Source organism: Cryptomeria japonica, chromosome 6, assembly GCF_030272615.1.
Source record: "Cryptomeria japonica chromosome 6, Sugi_1.0, whole genome shotgun sequence".
Classification (NCBI taxonomy): domain Eukaryota; kingdom Viridiplantae; phylum Streptophyta; class Pinopsida; order Cupressales; family Cupressaceae; genus Cryptomeria; species Cryptomeria japonica.
The window spans coordinates 20,453,700-20,478,461 of NC_081410.1; the positions used below are offsets into that span (position 1 = coordinate 20,453,700).

Below are 24,762 nucleotides of genomic sequence, written 5' to 3' on the forward strand. Positions count from 1 at the left end.
AGCATTATTAGAGAGAGGTGATTGTTCAAATAAGGATATATCATTCAACGAGTGCTGTGGTTCGTTTTGGTGTTGCAAGGCAGACAATTGTGCTTAACTAGAATTCTCATCAAGCATTTATAGATGCTATTATTGTGGTTCATTCCTTCCGAATTATAGTGCGAATCATATTGTAAGTCAGTGAGACTTCCCTGAGGGTTGTAGCCTTTCGGGCATATATCTTTTGAGTAGTGAGCTCTAGGCAGTGTGCCTGAATGCATGTGCATTCCCCATTGTAATATTTTCACTACTACAGAGTATCATCTTATTGCAGTTCAGTTCTCACCATGGTTTTTCCCTTAACCGAGTTTTCCACATCAAAATCTTGGTGTTATATGTTGTGTTGTTAATTTTCTTATCTGTTATTGTTGTGGTTTATCAGTTCTTGTTTTGGAAGTTTAATTTGTTGTGCATTCGGTGAAGACTGATTCATTCCCTCTCTCAGTCTTCCTTCTTGACTTATGTTAATAGTTATGGACCAAAAAGCCAAGGGTCTAATTAGATTGTGCTTGGTAGACTCTATTCTAATCAATGTCCACGAAGATAATACTACAAAGAAGTTATGAATGAAGCTTGGTGAAATGTATCAAGTGAAATTCTTATTGAATCAAATTTTATTGAGGAAGAAACTGTATTCTTTGAAGATGGAAGAGGGTGGATGAATTGCAGACCACCTGGAAGCATTTATTATGTTGGTTGCTCAATTGGTATCTATCAGTGTTAAGATTGATGAAGAGGAGAAATGCTAGATCTTGTTTTGTTCTTTGCTTGATTTGTGGGATTCTCTTGTTATGGATATCGGTAGTACTTCTATTGTTTCAAAGTCTAAAGATGTGGTGGTTGCTCTACTTGGTGAAGAGATGCAAAGGAAGGTATCCATTAGTTCAAAGGAAGCCTTAACTGTTCGAGGAAGATCTAAGGAAAAAGGCAAGAAGAATGAGAAGTGCAATAAGTCCAAATCCAAAAGGAGATCGAAATCTTCTAAAAAGTCCAAAGTCATATGCTAGAATTGGGGTAAACCAGGTCACATTCGTAAGGACTGCAAAGAAGAAAAGAAGAAGAAAAATAAGAAGTTTGATTCTAATTATGAGTTTGAGAAGGAAAATGGTGATGCATTTGTTGCAAATTTGGCTACTCATGCAAGTAATGATGCGTGGTTAATTGACTCAGGTGCATCGTTTCATAGGACTTCCAATAAAGGTTAGTTTTTTGAATATGAAGAATTTAATGGCAGTAAGGAGTACTTGGGTGATGATTCACATTTAGACATTGTTGGTCGAGGTAAAGTTAGCATCAGGTTTCTTGATGGTAGAATAAAAAGGATTAGTGGTGTGTTGCATATCCCTGGATTAAAATGAAGTTTGTTATCAGTGAGCAAACTATTGAGCAAAAAAGGAATTAAGCCTTCTTTATTAGAGGAAAACTCAACCATATTAAAATCATTGCATAACACCCAAGTAGCTGGTGATAATGAAGTACAATCCACTGCCACAGAAAAGATTGCCCAACAACATCATTGGAAGTATAAACATTAATTATCCCAAAAGAGTGATTATTAACTAACATATGGATCCAAACCATCCACTGAGTAGGATCCAACCCATGAAGCACAATAGAAACCTTCCAAAATGGCTCGAGGAGAGTGATGACACCTCCCCAACCCCCTTTATGATTGGATGTGCAAACCAAGACTATTGGCCAAATAACTTAGCATGTAGAAGAAAGCATGAACACAACAATTTTAATTTTTTGAAGGCAAAAAATATCTAAACCAGTATATTTCTATCGAGTATCTTGCACATAATACTTCTTGGTAAGGTCGGTGAGACCTCAAACTTTCCATGACATAATTTTTTTGTAAAATTCATGATTCAAATTTTAGCATATTACCCTTGTCCTTAAGGGAGGAGAAGCTATTTTGAAAGAAAATAGACACCTTTTGGAAGCTAGGATAAGAAAACCTGCACTTTTCTGGAGCTTCGTCACCATCCTCCATACGACTATGAGGGTTATGAGAGTGACATAGAGAGTTTTATTGAGTAGTTAACACCAAGGTAGGTTGAGGAGTTCGAACATAAGCAATGCAAACAATGTCGCACATATGAGTCTTTTTTTTCATTTATGTCAAACCTATTGGTGGTCTTGTTGACTTATTAGTGATCCAACTATTGGTTTGTTTGTTGGTGCTACTAGTTCAAAAGTGCTATGAAGCAAAACCATGTTTTGATTGAGTTTTTTGGTTGAGATTAGATGTTGGTCCATATATTTACCTATAAGTAATATATAATGCAGATTTACATACAAATTATGTATAGTATGATGATTTTCTTTCATATTTATGTGTGGATATGCTATGGAAATTAACTATAAGTGTTATGAATGTCTAATGTTGATAATATGTTATGTTTCTAGAGGATAAATATTTTTTGCTTAGTTTGAAAATTGTATTACTATCTCTGGTGATTGTTCTAGTGAATAGTATCTTTGTCTAAAAGTACATGGATGTTTCATATGGTTGTGTGGATTAGGGTTGAATGGTTATGATAGACCGATCTTTTTATATTTTAGTTTCTTAGTTGGACAAATATTTTTTTATGAGAGTTATATATGTCAATGAATTAGTGTTGGTGTAGTTTTAAGACTTTGTAGAGGAACACATTGCATTCCTCATCTTTCTAGTGCTCTAAGGTTGTTGTGGATCATTGGATCTTGTTCCTAGCATGTCATGCTACTTTCGTGGTGGACTGCATATCTTATTTTTGGGTCTAGATTAAGTATTTGGATAAAGCAGATTGGTATGAACCAGCTTGTGTGTAGAATCTTTATGAGGATAATTGGAAGGTGTGTTGACTTGGTATGAATCTTCACGTCTTCTTTTCCTTTCACATGTAATATTATTGGTCAATGGTGTATATATGTACATTACATATTTGAGTCAACCTAACAGAGATTAATGATGATCTAATGGATATATAAAGAGATCAAGTAAGCTATTAAGTGTGATAAAATGAAGTGTGCAAATGTGAGAGCATGTGATGAAGTGTATGTGTAAGAAATAATATGAAGTGTGATGCAAGTTTGATGTGATATTGAGGTTTGATGTGTTATGAAAGTTGAGTCAAATGAGTATTAAGATGTGAACTGTTATTTGCATGTTGGTAGATTCTATTCCCTTTTGTAGTTCAATTTCTTTTTCTTATTGTATCAAGATAGATGTTTTGTATCTTGCCTCGAAGAAGTGATCTTTAGTTGTGGAAGTCTCTCTTTTGTATCTTTCCCTAAGATTGTGTGCCTTAGCTTGCAAGTTTGGAGCAATGAGCTCCTTGTCCTATGACCTAAATCATTGTAAACACTTATTACATATATTGTGAGTTTGATTCTCACCATGGTTTTTTCTATTTTTGGTTTTCTACATAAAAATATTAGTGTTCTTGTGTGGATGGATTTTCTATTTTAGTTATCTACTTTCATGGACATATGATGAATGGTTGATGTGGAATAAATGTTTTAATCTAATCAAGTTTAGCATATGTTGATTCACCCCACTCTTACCATCATCGGCCATGGGAGCAGTAGACTCCTTTCCCTTAGTTGAAGGGTTTGAAACAATGGGCTGCAACTATGGATATAGAAATGACTATAGAGCAGCAAAACTTTGTTGCTTGTGAGAAGCCAACGTAGATGAGGAACACTTCCCCATGCGAGCTACACTAGTCCAACCATCCTCAAATTTAGGGGTCTTAGAAGAGCGCAAAGGTTTAGATTTTGTGGGAGAGTCTTAACCCATGGAGCGTCTAGGGAGCAATCCTTAATCTTGTGCCCTAAATATTGGCACTGAAAACAAGTATTGGGAAGATTCAGATAGAGCACTCGTTGAGAGTTAGAAAGACCTCCTATCTGAATATCAATAGTCTCTTTGAGGTCTTGAGACAAATCAACTTCAACATAGATCCTCTTCTAAAATCAATCATGGTAAAATTGAACAGGCTCAACACAGATAACCTTGCTTATGGATTGGGCAGTGGTTTACAAAAATGACCAACAAGGAAAAGGAAGATCCGAGAACTTAATCCAAATGGGGACCTATTTTATTTTATGTTCCTATTTTATAATTATATTTCATATTTTTCTATATTTCATATAATTATATTAAATATTCATTTTGGATACTATCAAATTATTTAAAACACATTAACAATATTGATAATATGTAAGTAAATTTAAAATATTCATCAATAAATCTATTAAAAATAAACACATGTAAAAAATAATTTGTGAATTAGTTATAATTTATTTGTTTATTATGACCCTAATATGATATATTCCTAAGAAAAATAAGGATATGCACTTGTAGCAGATCACTATTGGCATAATGTGCTGGTTTAAATGTGATTTTGTTATTATTGCCACCAAGGTTCAAACTCAATTGGGGTATTATTGTTGATTGTTATGTTGGGGATTAGGTCCCCATTGGTGACTTCACTGGTTCATAGCTATGGATAAAAAGTTTTTACCCTTTACAAAAAAGAATAAGCATTTGTAGTATGCTTAGCCTTAGCATAAATATTAGTTAATACATTCATCCTTCTTTATTAAGATGAGGTGGTTTGTCCCCACATACTTAAGCATATTAGATGTCACCCTTATATTTTTACATTTATTTCCAAGAAATATTAGGAGCATAAAATTGTCCCTTAAAAACTCATCATTTTTGTCTAGGGGCAATAATATTTTAGTAAAACTTGCTATAGATAGAAGCATGATTCTAATTATGTTATCACTCAACATCCATTTAACTCTAATGCTCAACCATTGAAAAAATCCTTTAATTTCTTAAAGTCCTCAACACCTAAAGCAAAGAGAGCCATTTGAAAATAAACCAATTGTTGGACAGTTCAGATAACCAGAAGACAACTAAGAGAGGGGGGGGGGGGGGTGAATCAGTTGTCACAGATTACAAAAGTATTATCAATTCAAAACAACAACACCGGAATAGTAGTTAAGCCAATTAAGCATAAACAATAATCACAGAATAAAAGCCATCCACACAATACCAAGATTTGTACGTGGAAAACCTGGTAAGGGAAAAACCATGGTGGGAAGCCTACCCACAGTCAAATAATAATTCTACAGTAAGTATATGAATTTACAATGAAGGGGCCTGCACTTGCAGGAAGGCCAACAACCTAGAGCACACTGCTCATCACAAAAGGAGTCTCACTGACTACAAACAAATCCAGACTACAATCCAGAGAAGTGTTGAACTACAAAAGATAGCATCTCCTATGCTTGAGTATAGTTCCAGTTAAGCTCAATACTAGAGGACTAAATCCTCTTACAAACCCAATTCGATCTCCATTGATCGACCAACTCCTCTGTTTGAATGATATTACAATATTTGCACATTACATTCCTTGACCATGACCTCTTACAATAACCATGATGATCTACAATGAGATCTTACATCTTATTTATATAAACCCTCAACCATAAACAATTAGGTTGGCTACCAGACAATAAACCAATTACATCATTACAAACCATGTCGGCCTTAGACTAAAATAAATAATATCCAACACATAAGACATCCCAGAAATACAACAATAATTCCTGTCCACATGTTACGTTAATGCCAGTCCATAACCTAGATCAACCGGGACCAACTATAGGTCCATAGGCTTCAGCAATGATCTCCAAACGTCAAGTCTCTAACAAGATTATCAACAGCATCCTGAAACTCCATCAGAAGCTGCACCAACACCAATTATGCAATGCATAAAAGATCTCCACCAAAAGATCTGCCAGTGAAACCCTTGCCAGAACTAGAAACCAATCTTCTATGTAAGTAGGATAGCATCCAATCACTAGACTGAAACCAACTTACCAAATATGAGTATAAGCAGTATGAACAAGCCAATTCCATCACCAGATTATACCGGAGTTGACCAGATCATGTCGGATCCAAGTTAACCAGAAACTACTCAACCTATCGGGACCAAAAGGGTGTTGGTAAAGCATCCAAACTGTTGGCATTTTTTATGATGATGTTGTGATTGTTATTGATGGACACACTTTTTCTTTGAGATCACTTTTTGTATGTATGAGTTATGCTCAACCGGTATTTGTTCCAAATCGGTATCATGTATTATAGTCTTTAGACTATCGATGTTTTGTAGAAAGTGTTTACCTATCTCAAGTGGTATGAAGACCTCAAGCAGTTCGAGGATCCCAAACCGGTATGAAGGAACAAAGTGGTTGTTATCATTTTTCCCAGTCTTCATTTTGACAAACCAGTAATTGCTAAAATGTGTGAACCAGTAATTGGTAAAATATGTGAACCGGTAATAGGTAAATGTATGAATCGGTATTACACTATGATGAGTTACCAACCAGTATTATTTTTGTGACGAGTTATCATCCACCGACATTTTGGCAGTGATTATGTGTCGTGTTACCAAATGTGTCCAGATGCACTAAACCTAGGAACTTGCAATGTAATCCTATTGGACCAACATGAAATCAAATTCCTTTATAAGGACATCATGTCTAGGGTTTCAGAGGTTGTTAAGAGTTGTTAGGGTTTTAGGTGCTTGATGAGGTTTTGTATGTGCGATCATAGAAGAAGATAAGGTCTGTGTGAAGAAACAGAGTGTGGAGATTTTGAAGATTGAAGTAATGTTGAAATGCATTAACAATGAGCTATCAAGGATCTAACCAAGCATATTGTGCTAGTATTTAGATCACTCACTTGTTGATTACTCACATCTTCGACAAGTCTAAAACCCTTAACCAGGTAGGCTTGGCAAAGCCTTTGTAAATCCTTTAACAAGATGGTTCACAACTGTGGATCTGAAATCCTCTCACAAGGTAGTCTTTAATCAGACTTATCTCCTAACAGAGATTGAGATTCCTAACAAGATCTATTCTGGTGAAGAACATTGTATGACCTTAACCGGTCTGGTTACTATTCTGCAGATAGTTACATGTGAGTTTCATCTCACCGTATTTTTTCCCATTTGGGTTTCCACATCAAAATCTCTTGTGTTATGGTGATTATGCTTATGTGGGTGAATGCCTTATTTTCTATTTGGTTTGCATTTGTGTTAACCGGTTTGTTAGTAAAACTGTTATACTGGTTTACTGCTAAACTGTTTTAAGTGTTTGAGTTCAGTATTTTTTGGTATACTAATTCACCCCCCTCTTAGTATTGATCACAAACAACTAGTGTTGATATCAATGACAAAACATCAATGCAACACATAACCAATTCCACCAAATGGCCAATAGTCCCCACATACTTAAGCATATTAAACATCACCCTTATATTTTTACATTTATTTCCAAGAAATATTAGGAACATAACATTGTCCCTTAAAAATTCATCATTTTTTTTTCTAGGGGCAATAATATTTTAGTAAAACTTGCTATAGATAGAAGCATGATTCTAATTATGTTATCACTCAACATCCATTTAACTCTAATGCTCAACCATTGAAAAAATCCTTTAATTTCTTAAAGTCCTCAACACCTAAAGCAAAGAGAGCCATTTGAAAATAAACACGCGCACAAAAATTATCTGCAATACTAACATAAACTTTCAAATTTTCATTTTATAAATTCCCAAAGTTTCATTTGAATTCAACCACAATCATTGAACCATGTAAAATAATTTTAAGCTCTAGATCAACCATACATCCTACATAGAATAAAGGCGAATGATAATTTGGGGAAAATCCTAATCATGATACTACTTCATAGCCACCAAACCTTACAATATGTGTATAAAAATATTTTGAAAATTATATAACTTTTTATTGGATGGTATCTAATTGATTAACAACTATATAAATTATGTATAATATGTACACATACAAACATTAACAATAATTTTATTTTTCATAAAAAAATTTCATCATTTTTAATAAAAAATAAAAAAAAACTACTAAATTTCATTTTGATCAATCAAAGTGTTCCAAATAAATTATATTGAAAAACATAAACATTTAAAAAAATCAACATTGAATAGTCTTTAAAATTTTGAATGATTTTTTCATTTACACAAAATTCTTATGAAATTAATAATAATTTTTTTTGAATCCAATAGCATAATATATACATCTTTGTAAATGTCATATTTAAAAATATTAGAAATTTGATATTTTTTTATTAGATGAAACCACCATACAAATTACATGTAATATGTATACATACAAACATTAACAATAATATGTTTTTTGCTAGATAGTATTTGATTGACTATAAATTCTCTTGTTTAGTTTTTAATAATAATTAAAAAAACTAACACAATTACAACATATAAGTCAAAATATTAAAAAAATACATTTAAAAACATACAAATTTAAAAAACATCAACATTAAATAACTTTTAAAATTTTGATTTACTTTTCATTTACATAGACTTGTTATCAAATTAAAAAAAAGTGAATCTAATGACATCCCTCAATCTTAGGAGTCTCAACTCGATATTTAATTAATGCGATCCCAAATGTTGATGAAAAATTTACACACAATCTAATTTGAAAACAACTTGATTACTATGACATGGATTGTAGAAACTTAATGTCACTTAGAGTTTTTTAAATAAAAAATACTAACAAAATTAAAATAGACCAACAACATATTTAACAAAATTAAAATAAACCAACTATATATTTAACAAAATATTGAAATAGATTTTTATTTATTTTAAAAACATCACTATTAACCGATTTTTTTTAATAAAAAATACTAACAAAATAAAAATAGACCAACAACATATTTAACAAAATTAAAATAGACCAACAACATATTTAACAATATTAAAATAAACCAACTATATATTTAACAAATTATTGAAATAGATTTTTATTTCTTTTAAAAACATCACTATTAACCAACTTTTTAAAATTAGCTATGCTGATGTGGAGAAAGAGGCATCTCATGTCTTAAAAGTCTTTATGTACTTGGTGTCTGTTTCTTTTTGTTGCTGTAGTTGCCAGCTCCTTGTTGTCTTTTCGCTGTCTTTTCTTTGGCTGCTGGCTGTTGAGATACATGTGTCTCAACCTTGCAATTTTTAGTAAATTGTTTCAAATGTAGTTGGGAGGTTTTCCATGTGTATATGAGTTGTCAAAAGGTATATGAGTTGTCAAAAGATGCCCTATCCATAGTATAATATAGGAGGGCCTTTTTTAGAGATTATATGACACATTTCATGTTAATTATGAGGGTCAAAAATAGGGGATAAGAGTTTGGACGTGAGTAACTATATTTAACCTGGTTTTCTTATCTTGGAAAAACAAATGTCAAGGGTGGGCAACACGTGTCATGGAGGTTTTTCCCATGGTATTGTAAAACCACAAATGGTTTCCAGGTTGTAAAATTCCTATATAATGAGGGCTTGGAGAGGAGTTTGCATGATGGAGTTTGGTTTGCAAGGCTGGGTGCTAGAAGGATGCTATTGAAGTCTCTCTGAGCTTGAGTTGAGGTGATGCTCTTGTAAGAACTTGCATTGCAAGTGTATTGTAATCTCTTGTTGATTTGTTAATATACTATGCAGGTTTTAGAGTGTGGGGTTTTTCACCCATATGGGTTTTCCCCACGATAATCACTGTGTTATGTGTTTCTTGTTTTATTTCTACTCTATTTGCTTCTTGTGATCTCTGTGATAGTTATGTTGAAATTTGCAAAATTGTCTTCTCAAGATTAGTGTAGGAAGTGTTTCCGCACACCTTTGCTTCCTTACAAGTGGTATCATAGCCTGGCCAATTTTGGTTCTATTTGTTGGGTACAGGGTTTTTTGAGCTAATCAAGGTTTGAGTGGGAGCTTGTGCAGAGTATTTCATTTTTTTATTGTAGGATCGTAAAGATGACAAGTATATCAGGGAGGATTGATGTAGAGAAGTTTCTGGCACAAACTTTGAAATGTGGAAGCTGAAGATGGAAGATCTGTTGATTGATCGAGATCTATGGGATGTAGTTGATGAGAATAAGTCGAGGCCCGCAGATTCGACTTTAGCTGCACAATATGATGTAATGGATAGAAAAGCTAAAGGTCTCATAAGATTGTGCCTTGCAAACTCAATTCTAATTAATGTCCACGAAGAATCTACTGCGAAGAAGCTTTGGAAGAAGCTAAGTGAGATCTACCAAGCAAAATCACTTGTGAATAAAATTTTCTTGAGGAAGAAGTTGCATTCCTTGAGAATGGAAGAAGGTGGACGAATTTCTGAGTATCTGGAAAGTTTTAATATGTTGGTGACTCAGTTGACCTCTGTTGGGATACCAATGGATGAAGAAGAAAGGTACCAAATCCTGCTATGTTCGTTGCTAGACTCATGGGACAGCCTTGTGATGGCCATAGGGAGCACTGCAGTCATCTTGAAGATGGAGGATGTTGTTGGTTCTCTACTTTCTGAAGAGATGAGAAGGAAGGTTTCTCTGAATGCCAAAGAGGCTCTAAGTGTTCGAGGGAGACCAAAAGAAAGAGGCAAGAATGAAAAGCAGAATGACCATTCTAAGTCCAAGAATAAGGGGAGATCAAAATCTCCTGGTAAGTCCAAGGTAATTTGTTGGAATTGTGGAAAGCTCGAACATTTCCAAAAGGACTGTAAAGAAGAAAAGAAGAAAAAGAAAAAGAAGTAAGATTCTGATTCTGAGTCCGAGAAGGAAGATGGAGATGCTTTTATTGCAGCCTTGGCCACTCGTGCAAGTGACAATGCATGGTTGATAGACTCAGGTGCATCTTTCCACATGACTCCTATTAGAAACTGGTTTAGTAAGTATGAAAAGTTTGATGGTGGTAAGGTGTATTTGGGTGATAACTCCTTTCTTGATATTGTTGGTCGTGGAAGTATTCATGTTAAATTTTCTGATGGTAGAACTAGAAGATTTGATGGTGTCTTGCATATCCCGAGACTAGCAAGAAATTTGTTATCTGTTAGCAAACTAATAGATGCGGGTGTGCATGTACAGTTTTCTAAAGCAAGTGTGAAAATGGTGAGAGGTGCTATGGTAATAGCAAGAGGAAGTAGAATGGATACATTGTACCAGCTTGATGCATGCACAGTTGAGTGCAATAGCATTTCTGATAAGAATGCGATAAAGACTATGTTGGACAAGGAGAGGGTGTCTCTTTCAGCTGATGGTCATGGTTTTTGGGTACCCAAGGGTGCTCTGTCTACCGAATCAAAGTTGCCTGTAGAGAAGACAATGTTGTGGCACCTGAGACTCGGTCACATAGGTGAGAAGGGTCTACAAACTTTGAAAAATAAGAACCTTGTTAATGGGTTGAATGATTGCAATTTGAATTTAATTTTTGTGAACATTGTATTTATAGAAAACAAAACTGCATTCAGTTTTACTCCAGTTCTTATAAGTCTTCAAATGTTTTGGATCTAATCCATTTGGATGTATTTGGTCTAGTTGATATTTCTTCTATTGGTAAATCAGCTTATTATGTTTCTTTCATTGATGATTTCAGTAGAAGAACATGGGTTTATTTTCTTAAGAGTAAAGCTGAAGTTTTTAGTCATTTCAAAGAATTTAAAGCAATGGTTGAGTTGTAGACTGGAAAGAAAATAAAATGTTTAAGTACAGATAATGGCGGTGAATATTGTTCCAATGATTTTGACACATTTTGTAAAGATTGTGGTATTAAGAGACAGAAGACAACTCCGTATATTCCACAACAGAATGGAGTTGTAGAAAGAATGAACATGACCTTGATGGAGAAGGCTAGGAGTATGCTAAGTGGTGCTGGTCTAGAACAAAAGTTATGGGCTGAAGTTGTAGCCACTACCTGCTACCTGATAAACAGGTCTCCTACATCATCTCTTGTTGATAAAACGCCAATGGAAGTGTGGTCGGGCCACAAGCCTTCACTTAGTCATCTGAGAGTTTTTGGTTGTGAAGCATATGCTCATGTGCCAAAGGAGAAGTGGACAAAATTGGATAACAAAGCTGTTAAATGTATATTCATTGGATATAGTTATAGTGTGAAAGGATACAAGCTTTGGGATCTTGTTGCACAAAAGGTATTTTATTCTAAAAGTGTTATTTTTAGATAAATTAAGTCTTCTTTTGTTATAGTGTAGCTAGAACAAAAGGAAGAAAAGAAAGATGTGATTCAGCTGCCTGCTACACCTGAAAAAGTTGAATCGAGGCCCTTAGAAAGACAGGAAGTTGATGAGAGCTCTACGAGTTCTGAATCATCAGAGAAAGAAGAAGAACCTGAACCTGAACTTGCTCGAAGGTCTACTAGACAAAGAAAACCACCTGAAAGGTATGGATATTCTCCTGATGATTGGAGATGTATATTTGCTTTGAATGCTAATATTGATGAACCGAAATCTGTGGAAGATGCTCTTGGTATGAATGATTCAGAGTCTTGAAAAATTGCCATGGATGAAGAGATGGCAGCTCTTAAGAAGAATGACACATGGGACCTTGTACCATTGCCTAAAGGACGAAAGCTTGTTGGTTGCAAATGGGTGTTCAAAAGGAAGATAGGTTCAAATGGAAGAATAGAGAAGTACAAAGTATGTTTGGTTGTAAAAGGTTACTCCCAGGTTGAGGGAGTAGATTATGGTGAGATTTTTTCTCCTGTAGCCAAAATGACATCCATTCGTTTCTTACTTTATATTGCAGCAGCTTATGATCTAGAGGTCTAACAAATGGATGTAAAAACTGCTTTCCTTCATGGAGATTTGGAGGAAGAAATTTATATGACACAACCAGAGAACTATGTGGTAAAAGGTAAAAGTAATTTGGTTTGTAAGTTGAAGAAATCCTTGTATGGTTTAAAACAAAGTCCTAGGATGTGGTACTGGAAGTTTGATACATATGTATTGAGTTTGGGGTTTGTGCGGTCTAAATCTGATCACTGTATATATTTCAAATCTAATGGTGATCATTTCCTGGTTATTGCCTTGTATGTTGATGACATGTTGTTTATTGGGAAAGGAAAAGGTTTGATTGCAGAATTAAAATCTCAACTCTCGGCAAAATTTGATATGAAAGATCTTGGTGCAACAAGACACATTTTGGGAATGGAGATTGTAAGAGATAGACAAAACAAAAAGCTTTGGCTAGGCCAGAGTAAGTATGTTGGTACTATTCTGAGAAGATTTAATATGCAAGATTCTAGACCATTGAGTGTTCTTGTTACAATGGGAACAAAGCTTTCTAGTTCACAGTGTCCTACATCCCCATTGGAGATGGAAGAGATGGGTCGAGTACCATACCAAAGTGTTGTTGGAAGTTTAATGTATGCTATGGTTTGTACAAGACCAGATATTGCCCAAGCAGTGGGAGTTCTTTCCCATTACATGTCTAATCCAGGAGGAGCACATTGGGATGCAGTAAAAAGAGTTTTTAGATACTTGCAGGGTACCTTAGAGTACTCTATATGTTTTCATGGAACAAAAAATGAACATTCCTTGGATATTAGAGGCTTTGTGGATTCAGACTAGGCAGGTGATGTTGATAGAAGAAGATCCACTAGTGCATATGTGTTTACATTATTTGGTGGTGCAATTAGTTGGATGAGCAAGCGACAGGTTGTGGTTGCTTTGTCCACTACAAAGGCTGAGTATATGGCAGCTACTCATGCCTGCAAAGAAGCCATTTGGCTTAAGAGATTGTGTTTAGATATAGAGTTTAAACAGGATGCAGTGACAATTTATAGTGACAGTCAGAGTGCAATCTACCTAGCGAAGAACCCAACTTTTTATGCCAGGACCAAACACACTGATGTACAATATCATTTTGTGAGAGATATGGTTGGGGATGGCAAGGTGAAGTTGGAGAAGGTAGAAACTTTGGTGAATTTTGTTGATTCATTAACTAAGCCCGTGAGCACAGAGAAGTTCAAATGGTGTTCGGAGTCTATGGGCCTCTTGGCCCTTGACTGTTGAGTCCATGGTAATATGGATCCCCTAACTCTTGCAAGGTATTTGACAAGTGGGAGAATGTTGAGATACATGTGTCTCAACCTTGCAATTTTTAGTAAATTGTTTCAAATGTAGTTGGGAGGTTTTCCATGTGTTGGTGCCTTGGAAAAAGGTATATGAGTTGTCAAAAGATGCCCTGTCCATAGTATAATATAGGAGGGCCTTTTTTAGAGATTATATGACACATTTCATGTTAGTTATGAGGGTCAAAAATAGGGGATAAGAGTTTGGACGTGAGTAACTATATTTAACCTGGTTTTCTTATCTTGGAAAAACAAATGTCAAGGGTGGGCAACACGTGTCATGGAGGTTTTGCCCATAGTATTGTAAAACCACAAATGGTTTCCAGGTTGTAAAATTCCTATATAATGAGGGCTTGGAGAGGAGTTTGCATGATGGAGTTTGGTTTGCAAGGCTGGGTGTTAGAAGGATGCTAGTGAAGTCTCTCTGAGCTTGAGTTGAGGTGATACTCTTGTAAGAACTTGCATTGCAAGTGTATTGTAATCTCTTGTTGATTTGTTAATATACTATGCAGGTTTTAGAGTGTGGGGTTTTTCATTCGTATAGGTTTTCCCCACGATAATCACTGTGTTATGTGTTTCTTGTTTTATTTCTACTCTATTTGCTTCTTGTGATCTCTATGATAGTTATGTTGAAATTTGCAAAATTGTCCTCTCAAGATTAGCGTAGGAAGCGTTTCCGCACACCTTTGCTTCCTTGCACTGGCTCTGTGTTGTTTCTATATGTTGCAACTATTTTGTCTTTATGTTTTATTACTAATCTTGATGCTTTAATGCTTTATCCTTAGACTATGATATAAGGGGTTTTGGATCCCCCAAAACCTATTTTTGCTTAATCAAAAAAAATCTTTTTTAAATTTTGATTCTTTTTCATTTACATAGGATAGACTTCTTCTCAAATTAAATTTTTATTTATTTCTGAATCCAATAGCATCCCTACCACAGCATCTTGATAAATATGACACACACAAAATCCGAAGAGATGGAGCCACACACAGAAGCTCACCCGTGACATACAAATTGAAAACAATCATTTCCCAAGAATCTTTCTTGTGCACTACATTTATTTATTCATATACATCTATCCAAAAATCTTTCTTCTGCACATTGCTCTGTTTCCCTTCTGTTCATCAATGGCATTAGATTTAACAATTCTTACAGTCCTAGTCTTCGTTGTTCTGCTAATTGCAAAGCACTTCAGAAGGAAAAGCAAGAAAAAAATTTATGCCCCATCTCCACAGTCATGGCCGATAATCGGGCACATGCATCTGCTACTGAAAAAAAAGCCAATTCACAGAACTCTGTATTCACTTTCAGAGATCTATGGGCCGATCATGCAACTCCAACTTGGAAATCGCTCAGTTTTGGTTATAACTTCTTCACAGATGGCCAAAGAATGTTTTACAGTAAATGACAAGGCTTTTGCTTCGCGCCCACGCCTTTACATTGGAAAGCATATGGGATATGAGTATAAATCTCTGGGTTGGGCTCCTTATGGCTCCTATTGGAGGAACATTAGGAAAATTTGCACGCTTCAGCTCTTCTCTGCAAGCAGAATCCGATCCTTCAGACATGTTCGTGAGGAGGAAACTTCTGTTTTAATCCGTTCTATGTTTGAGAGCTGTGAAGAAGAGGGGGGAAACAGCACTGTAAACATGAAATCCAGGCTTGCCCAATTGACTTTTAATATTATTATGCGTATGGTGGCTGGCCGGATTTCATTGGGAGTTGAGGAATATAAAGGAGTTCAGCGGTTTAAAGAGATGATCGATGAGGGTTTTCTTCTGGCTGGAGCTTTCAATCTGGGAGATTATCTGCCCTTTCTTGAGTGGTTTGATTTATATGGTTTCCAAGCGGCTGTTAAAAGATTGCACAGGAAAAGAGATGGTATCGTGCAGATGTTGGTGGATAATCATCGTAAGGAGGGAGGAACAGAGACGGAAGACCTGATTGATGTTTTGATTTCGGCCTCAGATGATGGCAAAATCATGTCGGAGAATAGTGACGATGTTGTGAAGGCCACAGCCATCGTAAGCTTTTTATATCTCTTTCTTGTTAGTTCACAAATTTTAGACAAATTTTAGATATTCCTGAATTTTGATGATAAGTTTTTAGATTCAATTGTGTAAGCCTTGTTAGAATTTAGGCGTAAGTGGTTTCTAGATTCAATTGTGTAAGATTAGTTAGTATCAAAGTTTTGGATCACATTCTGTAAATCATTAGGATAGAATCAGACTATAATAATAGATGCAAGTAGTTTCTTTCAACTGTGTAAGATTTGCTTAATATCAAGGACTGGATCACACTCTATGTTTCATCATCAAGATAATCGATACTAAACAAATCTTCTACAGTTGAATCCAAAAACGACTTCTGCATATCATCACAACTATAATGATATGCCCAAATAGTTTTTGGATTCAATTGTATAAGATTTGTTTAGTATCTACTGCAAAAATGTGTGCAAGTAGCATTCGGATTCAATTGTGTAAGATTTGTTTAGTATCAAAATTTCAGATCACACCATAATTGGTCCATAATAAAAAGCACAAATAGTTTCTGAATTCAACTGTTTAGTATTAATGATTGGATCATACTCCATAATTCATGATCAAGATAGTTGATGCTAGACAAATCTTATGCTGTTGAATCCAAAAAATATGTTAATGATGAATAATGGAATGTGTCCATCCAATCATTGATACTAAACAATTGAATCAAGAAGCTACCCGTGCCTATTATTAGGGACTGATGAATCATGGTGTGATCCCAAACTTTGATATGAAACAAATCTTAAATAGTTGAATCCAAAAACTACTTGTGCATGTCATCACTGTTTCACAAATCTTACACAGTTTCACAGTTGCGATGACATGCACAAGTAGCTTCTGGATTCAACTGTCTAAGATTTGTTTAGAATTCACTGTGATTATGAGTCATGGTGTGATCCCAAACTTTGATATTAAACTACTTGTGCATGTCATCACTGTTTCACAAATCTTACACAGTTTCACAGTTGCGATGACATGCACAAGTAGCTTCTGGATTCAACTGTCTAAGATTTGTTAAGTATTCATTCTGATTATATGTGCAAATAGTTTTTTGATTCAACTGTGTAAGATTTGTGTAGTATCAAATGAATGACAAAGTGTGATCCAAATAATAGATACTAAACAAATTTTGCACACTAACAAATTTTGCACAGTTGAATCCAAAAACTACTTGCACATATCATCACAACTCACAAAAATAAAATATATAATTGATACTAAACAGATCTTACAATTAAATTCAGAAATACCACTTGTACCTATTACTATACACTGCAGAAATTTAATGTCGTTTTTTCTAACTGTGTTGGTATGTTTTGTGCTTGTGCAGAACATCATAAACGGAGGTAAAGATACTTCCTCTGTAACCATCGAGTGGGCATTGTCAGCTCTTTTACAGAATCCAGATATAATGATTAAAGCACAGGAGGAGCTTGACACTCATGTGGGACGGGATCGAATGCTGGAGGAATCGGATCTTCCACAACTAAAATATCTGGAAGCCATTGTGAAAGAAACTCTGAGACTGTATCCCGCAGCACCTGTGTTAGTGCCTCATGAATCCATAGAGAACTGCACTGTTGGTGGGTTTCATGTCCCTGCAGGAACACGGCTCATGGTGAATGCTTGGGCCATACAGAGGGATCCAACCATTTGGGATCGGCCGGATGAGTTCGATCCCGATCGGTTTTTGAAGAGTGCAGGGAAAGAGATTGATGTGAAAGGACAGAACTTTGAACTGATCCCGTTTGGTTCAGGGAGAAGAATGTGTCCGGGGATGTCTTTTGCTCTGTGTGTGGTGACGTATACAGTGGGTCGGCTGCTACAGAGCTTCGAGTGGGGCGTTGCAGGTGGTGGGGCGACAATTGATATGAGAGAGGGATTTGGACTCACAATGCCCAGGGCTGTTCCATTGGAGGCCCTCATCAAACCTCGCCTTCCACGCCATCTCTACTGACTTCTCTAACGAGAAATCTTATTGTTTCTATCAGTGAAAGATTTCAATTGGTATTATCTGAAATGACAATGTTGTGTGGATTGATAGAAATTGAGTGAATTGTAATGTTTTTTCTAGTGGAAGATTTCAATTGGTATTATCTAAAATGACAATGTAGTTTGGATAGAAATTGAGTGAATTGTAATGTTTCTATTAGTGGAAGATTTCAATTAGTATTATCCAAAATGACAATGTTGCGTGGATCAATAGAAATTGAGTGAATTGTATTGTTTCTATCAGTGAAAGATTTCAAAATGACAATGTTGTGTGTTTCGATAGAAATTGAGTGAATTGTATAGTTTCTATTAGTGAAAGATTTCAATTGATATTATTCAAAATGACAATGTTATATGGATCAATAGGAATTGAGTGAATTGTATTGTTTCTATCAGTGGAAGATTTCAAAATGACAATGTTGCGATCAATAGAAATTCAGTGAATCGTATAGTTTCTATTAGTGAAAGATTTCAATTGATATTATCCAAAATGACAATGTTACATGGATTGATAGGAATTGAGTGAATTGTATTGTTTCTATCAGTGCAAGATTCCAAAATGACAATGTTGCATGGATCGATAGAAATTGAGTGAATTTTATTGTTTTTATCAGTGAATTGGTATTATCCAAAATGACAATGTTGTGTGGATCGATATAAATTGAGTGAATTGTATTGTTTCTATCAGCAAAAGATTCAAATTGGTATTATCCAAATGACAATGTTGTGTGGATTGATAGAAATTGAGTGAATTGTATTATTTCTATCAGTGAAAGATTCCAATTGGTATTATCCAAAATGACAATGTTGTGTGGATTGATAGAAAGTGAGTGAATTGTATTGTTTCTATTAGTGAAATATTTCAATTGGCATTATCCAAAATGACAATGTTGCGTGGATCGATAGAAATTGAGTGAATTGTGTTGTTTCTATCAGTGAAAGATTCCAATTGGTATTATCCAAAATGACAATGTTGCATGGATCTGTATTGTTTCTATCCGTGAACGATTGCTATTGTCATTATAAAAAATGTCTATGCTATGTGGATCTATAGAAATTTGCATGTATGCAACTTGCAAATAACACGTGGATTGTAATCTTTCTATCTTGAATGATTGTTCTCTAAAATGACAATAGGTATGTTCATTTTGTAATGTTGCGTGGATCAATAGAAATTTGTAAGTAAATTATAAAAGCAAGTGGATAGTATTGTTTCTATCCGTGAAAGATTGCAATTGACATTATTCACAATGACAATGTTGTGCAGATCGATAGAAATTTGTATGTATGTAAATCATAAATAACATGTGGATTATATTGTTTCTATATGTGAAGATTACAATGGTATTTTCCAAAATGACAATGCGCATGCTCACTTTCTAATGTTGTGGATTGATAAAAAATTCTATGTATGTAAATGGTAAATAATAACGTGTGGTTTGCATTATTTCTATCCATGAAAGATTGCAATTGGTATTATCCAAAATGACAATGTTGTGTGGATTGATGGAAATTTGTATGTATGTAAATTGAATATAACTTTTAGATTATATTATTTCTATCCATGAGAGATTGCAATTGGCACTATCCAAAATGGTAATGTGTATGCACATTTTGTAATGTTGCATGGATCAATAGAAAATTGTATGTATGTAAATCGTAAATAATAATGCGTGGATTGTATTGTTTCTATCCATGAAAGATTGCAATTGACATTATCTAAAATGACAATGTTGCATGGATTGATAGAAACTTGTATTCATGTAAATTGCTAATAACATGTGGATTATATCGTTTCTATGCGTGAAAGTTTACAATTGGCACTACCCAAAATGGCAATGTGTATACTCACTTAGCAATTTTGTGTGGATTGATATAAATTTGTAAGTATGTAAATCTTAAATAATAATGTTTGTTTTCATCCATGAACAATTGCAATTGGTATTATCCAAAATGACAATGTTGCATGGATTGGTAGAAATTTGTATGTATGTAAATCATAAATAATAATTTGTAGATTGTATTATTTCTATCAATGAAAGATTGCAATGACAATGTTGCATGAATCAATAGAAATTTGTATGTATGCAGATCATAATTAATAAGTGGAAATTATATTGTTTCTATCTATGAAAGATTCCAATTAATATTACCGAAAATGAAAATGTGTATGCTCACTTTGCAATGTTGTGTGGATTGATAGAAATTTGTATGTATGTTAAAAAATAAATGTTAAGTAGTGGCAAGTATTTGTCTTCATAGTATTATAGTAATTGTATATGTTTTGTGGTTGTTTGATACTCAAATATATATATTATGAAGACAATTTCTATATCAAGAAATAAATATTACAACAATTATAAGAGTTGATTTTGTAGATGAGACTCATTTTTCTATTATATCAATTTAATAATGTATAATTAATATAAATATTAAATATTAATATCTAAATATTATAATATTATCTTTAAATAATAAATTCATAAAAGCATTTAATTTCTAAAATAAGAAAGTGTTTTATTCTTTACTATAATTTGTTTTAATAGATTTACAAAAAGAGAAAGGTATCTTGGACGAAGATAATATTATAAAATTAGGCAAGCTACAATTAAATGTAAGAAAGACATGATTATATTACAACTTTGTTATTTCATACTACAAATGGAAGGTCACATTGATTCATCTAATGGAATTGAGAGTTGTTTATGTAGAATGGTATGGGATATGGCTAACACATTAATATGTGTGAAAGTTTTAGTGACCAATTCTAAGGTGTATCTACCACTAGATATTTTCAAGCAAATATGTTATGACATAGCTACGAGTGTTCTATAGATATTTTGAATTTTTTGTTCTATTATGCAGTGAAGTGAAGATCTATCAAATACTTGTATGCCATTATCAAGCATAGTTAAAATTATCAATCTTGCTTGAATGGCATTGTGCAAGTGGTGACATTAATGATTATTCATATCATTTTGACGAAAAATAAATTTTATAAATTCATATAAGTATTAATTTCCTAAAATAAGAAATACTTTTACTTTTCACTATAATTTATGTATAAATACTTTAATTTCTAAAACACGATTTAATAAATCTAATCTATATGAATATAATATTTTAGAATAAGAAAAAATATTCTTTTAAACAATAGAACACTATAAATATATATTTTGAGAGACTTAACATACAAAGATAGAATTAAATTGTAATCTTTTAGAGACAATAAATTTTTATACTAGCACATAGTGAATCACAAACATACTCAACCTGTTTTGAGTCTTGAAAATAGATTAAAAAATCATATTTCTTATTTCACCCCAAAAGGCCATTTGTTGTTAGGTGTTTGAAAAGAAAATAAGAGTGTTCAGGAAGCAAGAAGAGTGAATAATAATGACAAAGGATTGCATGCAGATACATGCTTGATGTTTAATTAATAATCTTGGCAGGAATTTATTCTCACATGAATACAAGAGGCAAGGTGAAGTCATGAACAATTGATTATTCAATTTGTAATTATTGAAATGATCTTTGCTAGTAGTGGGTGGGAGTTTTCTAGTGCTGGTACAGGCATGAAGGTGCAGGGGAAGGACACCTGCGATGAAGATCTAGGAACCTTCCGACTGTTAACTCAAACGAGGAACTACCATGTAGATTGTCTTCTCTTGTTCCCTAAAATACATCCTAGAGGGGGGGCTCCTTGGTGAATGTGGGGCCGTCTTGGGAGCTTATTTTGTGTTTGATTCAAAGGGTGTTAGCACGGAAGAAAAATATAGTGAGTCCTTTCCTTCCTCGATGGAATCAATGGGCAACAATCCCCAAGGCAGTTGGAATGACCTTTTTAGTAGTGGATGCTTCATTCCTATAGATGGGGTTTCAGTTGAGGATACCGAAAAAGGCACATGTCTTAATATCAAAGACTTCTCGTTGAATCATTCGCTGGCTAAGATGGATAACTCTCTGGTGGGTAAGTTTCTATCTAGACGCCTGAAGATTGATATGGTTCATAAGTGGACAACAACTAAGTTGCCTTTGAAGGGTGGTCTTTCTATCTCTGCTCTTCCTAAAGGTATGTTGTACTTCTCCTTCTCCCTTAAGGAATATTTCACACATATTTGACTCCTTTGGGCCTTAGTTCTTTGGTAAGCAACAAATTCTTCTCTGTAAGTGGCTTTCCTACCCAGGTCTACCTCTTGGGCCTTCCTTTGAAATTTTGGGATGAATAAATCATTACGGGTATTGCAAACTCTTTTGGCCGACTTGTTTCATTGGACGCTATCACTAAAAAAAGGTCAAGGCTAGTGTTTGTGCACTTCAATTCTTGTGTTGTGCCTGGCTCACCATTACCTTTGTTGATTCAATTGAAGTTTCATCTGGGTTCTTGGATCTAGCCGATTGAGTATGAAAAGTCAACCCCCTTTTATTAGCTTTGTTGTTTGGTAGGCCATCTCAACATCCATTGCTAGAAAGGTGGTTGTAAAGGGATGTCCTCTAGGGTGAAAGGTAAAGGTTTCTTGGTTACCAGCTTTGTTTATGAGGAGTAAGGCTTTAATTCCTTACCCTTGGGATCTACCTAGAAGAAACTGGGTTTTAATGTTGTGGCATGATTGATGCCAATGTGCATGGAGTCTTCGCTGTTGTTGGCTCATATTCTAGACAAGGACCCCCCTCTAAATGGGGTGATGAATTCTCCTCCCGAAGTTTCTTTGGAGGTTGTTCTTCCTCTACAAAATACCGTGGAGGAGATTGTTTGTTCTCTAGTTGTTGGTGGGCCTAAAATCTTTTAATCAGAACAAACGAGGACCTACACCATTTCTAATTTGGGGACATCATATGTTGGTACTAAGACTTACTCGACCAAGAACTCACAAATCTAACTATTTGTAGGCATCTGTAGAAGGGAACCAATTCTAGCCATTGCGTCAACAACTTTGTTATTTTTTTCTAGGAACTTGGTCAAAGTGAATGAAGGTGAAGAGCTACTTGAGATCCTCAACCATGTTGCGATAAGGGAACAAATTGTCATCCTTTATCAGATACTCATGATTTACTTGTTTTATTACACGTTGAGAATCTTCATATACTTTTAGTTTTGTGATCTTCCATTGGATAGCGAAACGAAGCCCAATGATGAAAGCTTCATACTTTGCAATTTTGTTGGTGCATGCAAAGGCTATCTTGTAGGACTTCGGGATGCAATCTCCTTGAGGTGTGATTAGTAATATACCTACCCCGAATCCATGTTGTGTGCAAGAACCATCAAAGTATAACTACCATTTTGTAGATGTGGTGACAATCATAATGACATCATCAAGAAGTTTTGTTATGAGGGGATGGTCACCTTGAAGAGGAGTGTCAGCCAATTGGTTGGCTATTATTTGTCCCTTGATTTTTTTTCTATCTACATACTCAATGTCAAATTCACTCAAGAGCATGACCCATTTTGTTGAGCACCCTATCACCGCAGCTTTGGACAATAAGTACTTGAGGGGATCAATCTTTTCTATTAGTTTGGTATTGTTGTTAAGCATATAGTGATGCAGTTTTTGTGTGCTGATAACCACTACAAGGCAATATATTTCTATGGGAGTGTAGTTAAGTTCATATCCCACAATAGTGCGACTAATGTAATAAATTGTATGCTCTTTACCTTTGTCATCTGTTTGTGCTAGTTTTGCCCCCAGTTCCACTGTAGTTGTTGATATGTATAAGAGGAGGGGTTGTCCTGGAATAGGTGGCATCAAAACTAGAGGGGAGTGATGGTATGGTGAAAGAATAAGTATGGATGACAGATTACTAAGAGGGGGGTGGAGGTGAATTAGTATATTGAAAACTTGATACAAAGTTCCCAAGCTCAAACTCAGTCAAACAAAGTAAACATATCTCAGTCAAGATCAATATTCTTAGGAATACTTGACATTAACCAGTTTAACTATTATGACAACTTTTAACAGTAAACACCTTCAATCTTGTAAACATCAACAATGCTTAATCTTAATTCAACATATTCATCTCTCAATGCTTCTACTTAACATGCCTTATCAAAAGTTAACCAAATCAACAAATAAGATCACAGCCACAAAAGCATTCACCACTTGACACAAATGTTTATACGTGGAAAACCGAAATAGGTAAAAACCATGGTGAAATGGGACTCACAAGGATAGCTATATGAACTCTTTCGAAGTTCACTCTGTTAGGAGGCAAAGCCTGCTAGAGCTTTACGATAAGTCATGTTAAGAACTAATTCCGATTAGGAATCACCCGGTTAAGGGATTTACAAATATGCCTTGTTAGAATCACAATACCCTATTAGGAGTAACCTCGCTGGGGGATTTAAGAATCCAGGCTAATGGACCACCTTGTTAGAGGATTTAATGAGTAACCAAGCTTGTTAGAGCTTACCTCGTTAAGGGATTTTACTTCAGTTGTAATTGTTAGAAAAGAACAGGTTTTCTTGATCTGTCTGAGTAGCACTACATTTGCTTGATCAGATCCTTCTAAGATTCAATCTGCCTTCACTCAAAGTGCAGATCCATTCACTGGTTGGGCAACCACACACTCAATAGGTTTTCTACCAATCTTGCCAACAAACTTTACAAACAACTTCATCGACCTTAAATACAAATCAATTAGGTCAGTTTTACAACAAAAACCTAATTCTCATCATTGAGATTACAAACAAGTCGGTTCAATCTTGACCATTAG

At 34.7% G+C, this 24,762-nt stretch overlaps 1 protein-coding gene across 1 annotated transcript; it reads left to right on the top strand.

Annotated features, from left to right (window-relative positions):
• The first annotated feature begins 14,881 nt into the window (after window positions 1-14,881).
• On the top strand, window positions 14,882-18,414 carry LOC131048078 (xanthotoxin 5-hydroxylase CYP82C4). Its single transcript, XM_057981936.2, has 2 exons — window positions 14,882-16,038; window positions 17,390-18,414. The coding sequence occupies exons 1-2, from the start codon at window positions 15,142-15,144 to the stop codon at window positions 18,014-18,016; spliced, it is 1,524 nt and encodes a 507-aa protein (XP_057837919.2). The 5' UTR covers window positions 14,882-15,141; the 3' UTR covers window positions 18,017-18,414.
• Window positions 18,415-24,762: the final 6,348 nt, after the last annotated feature.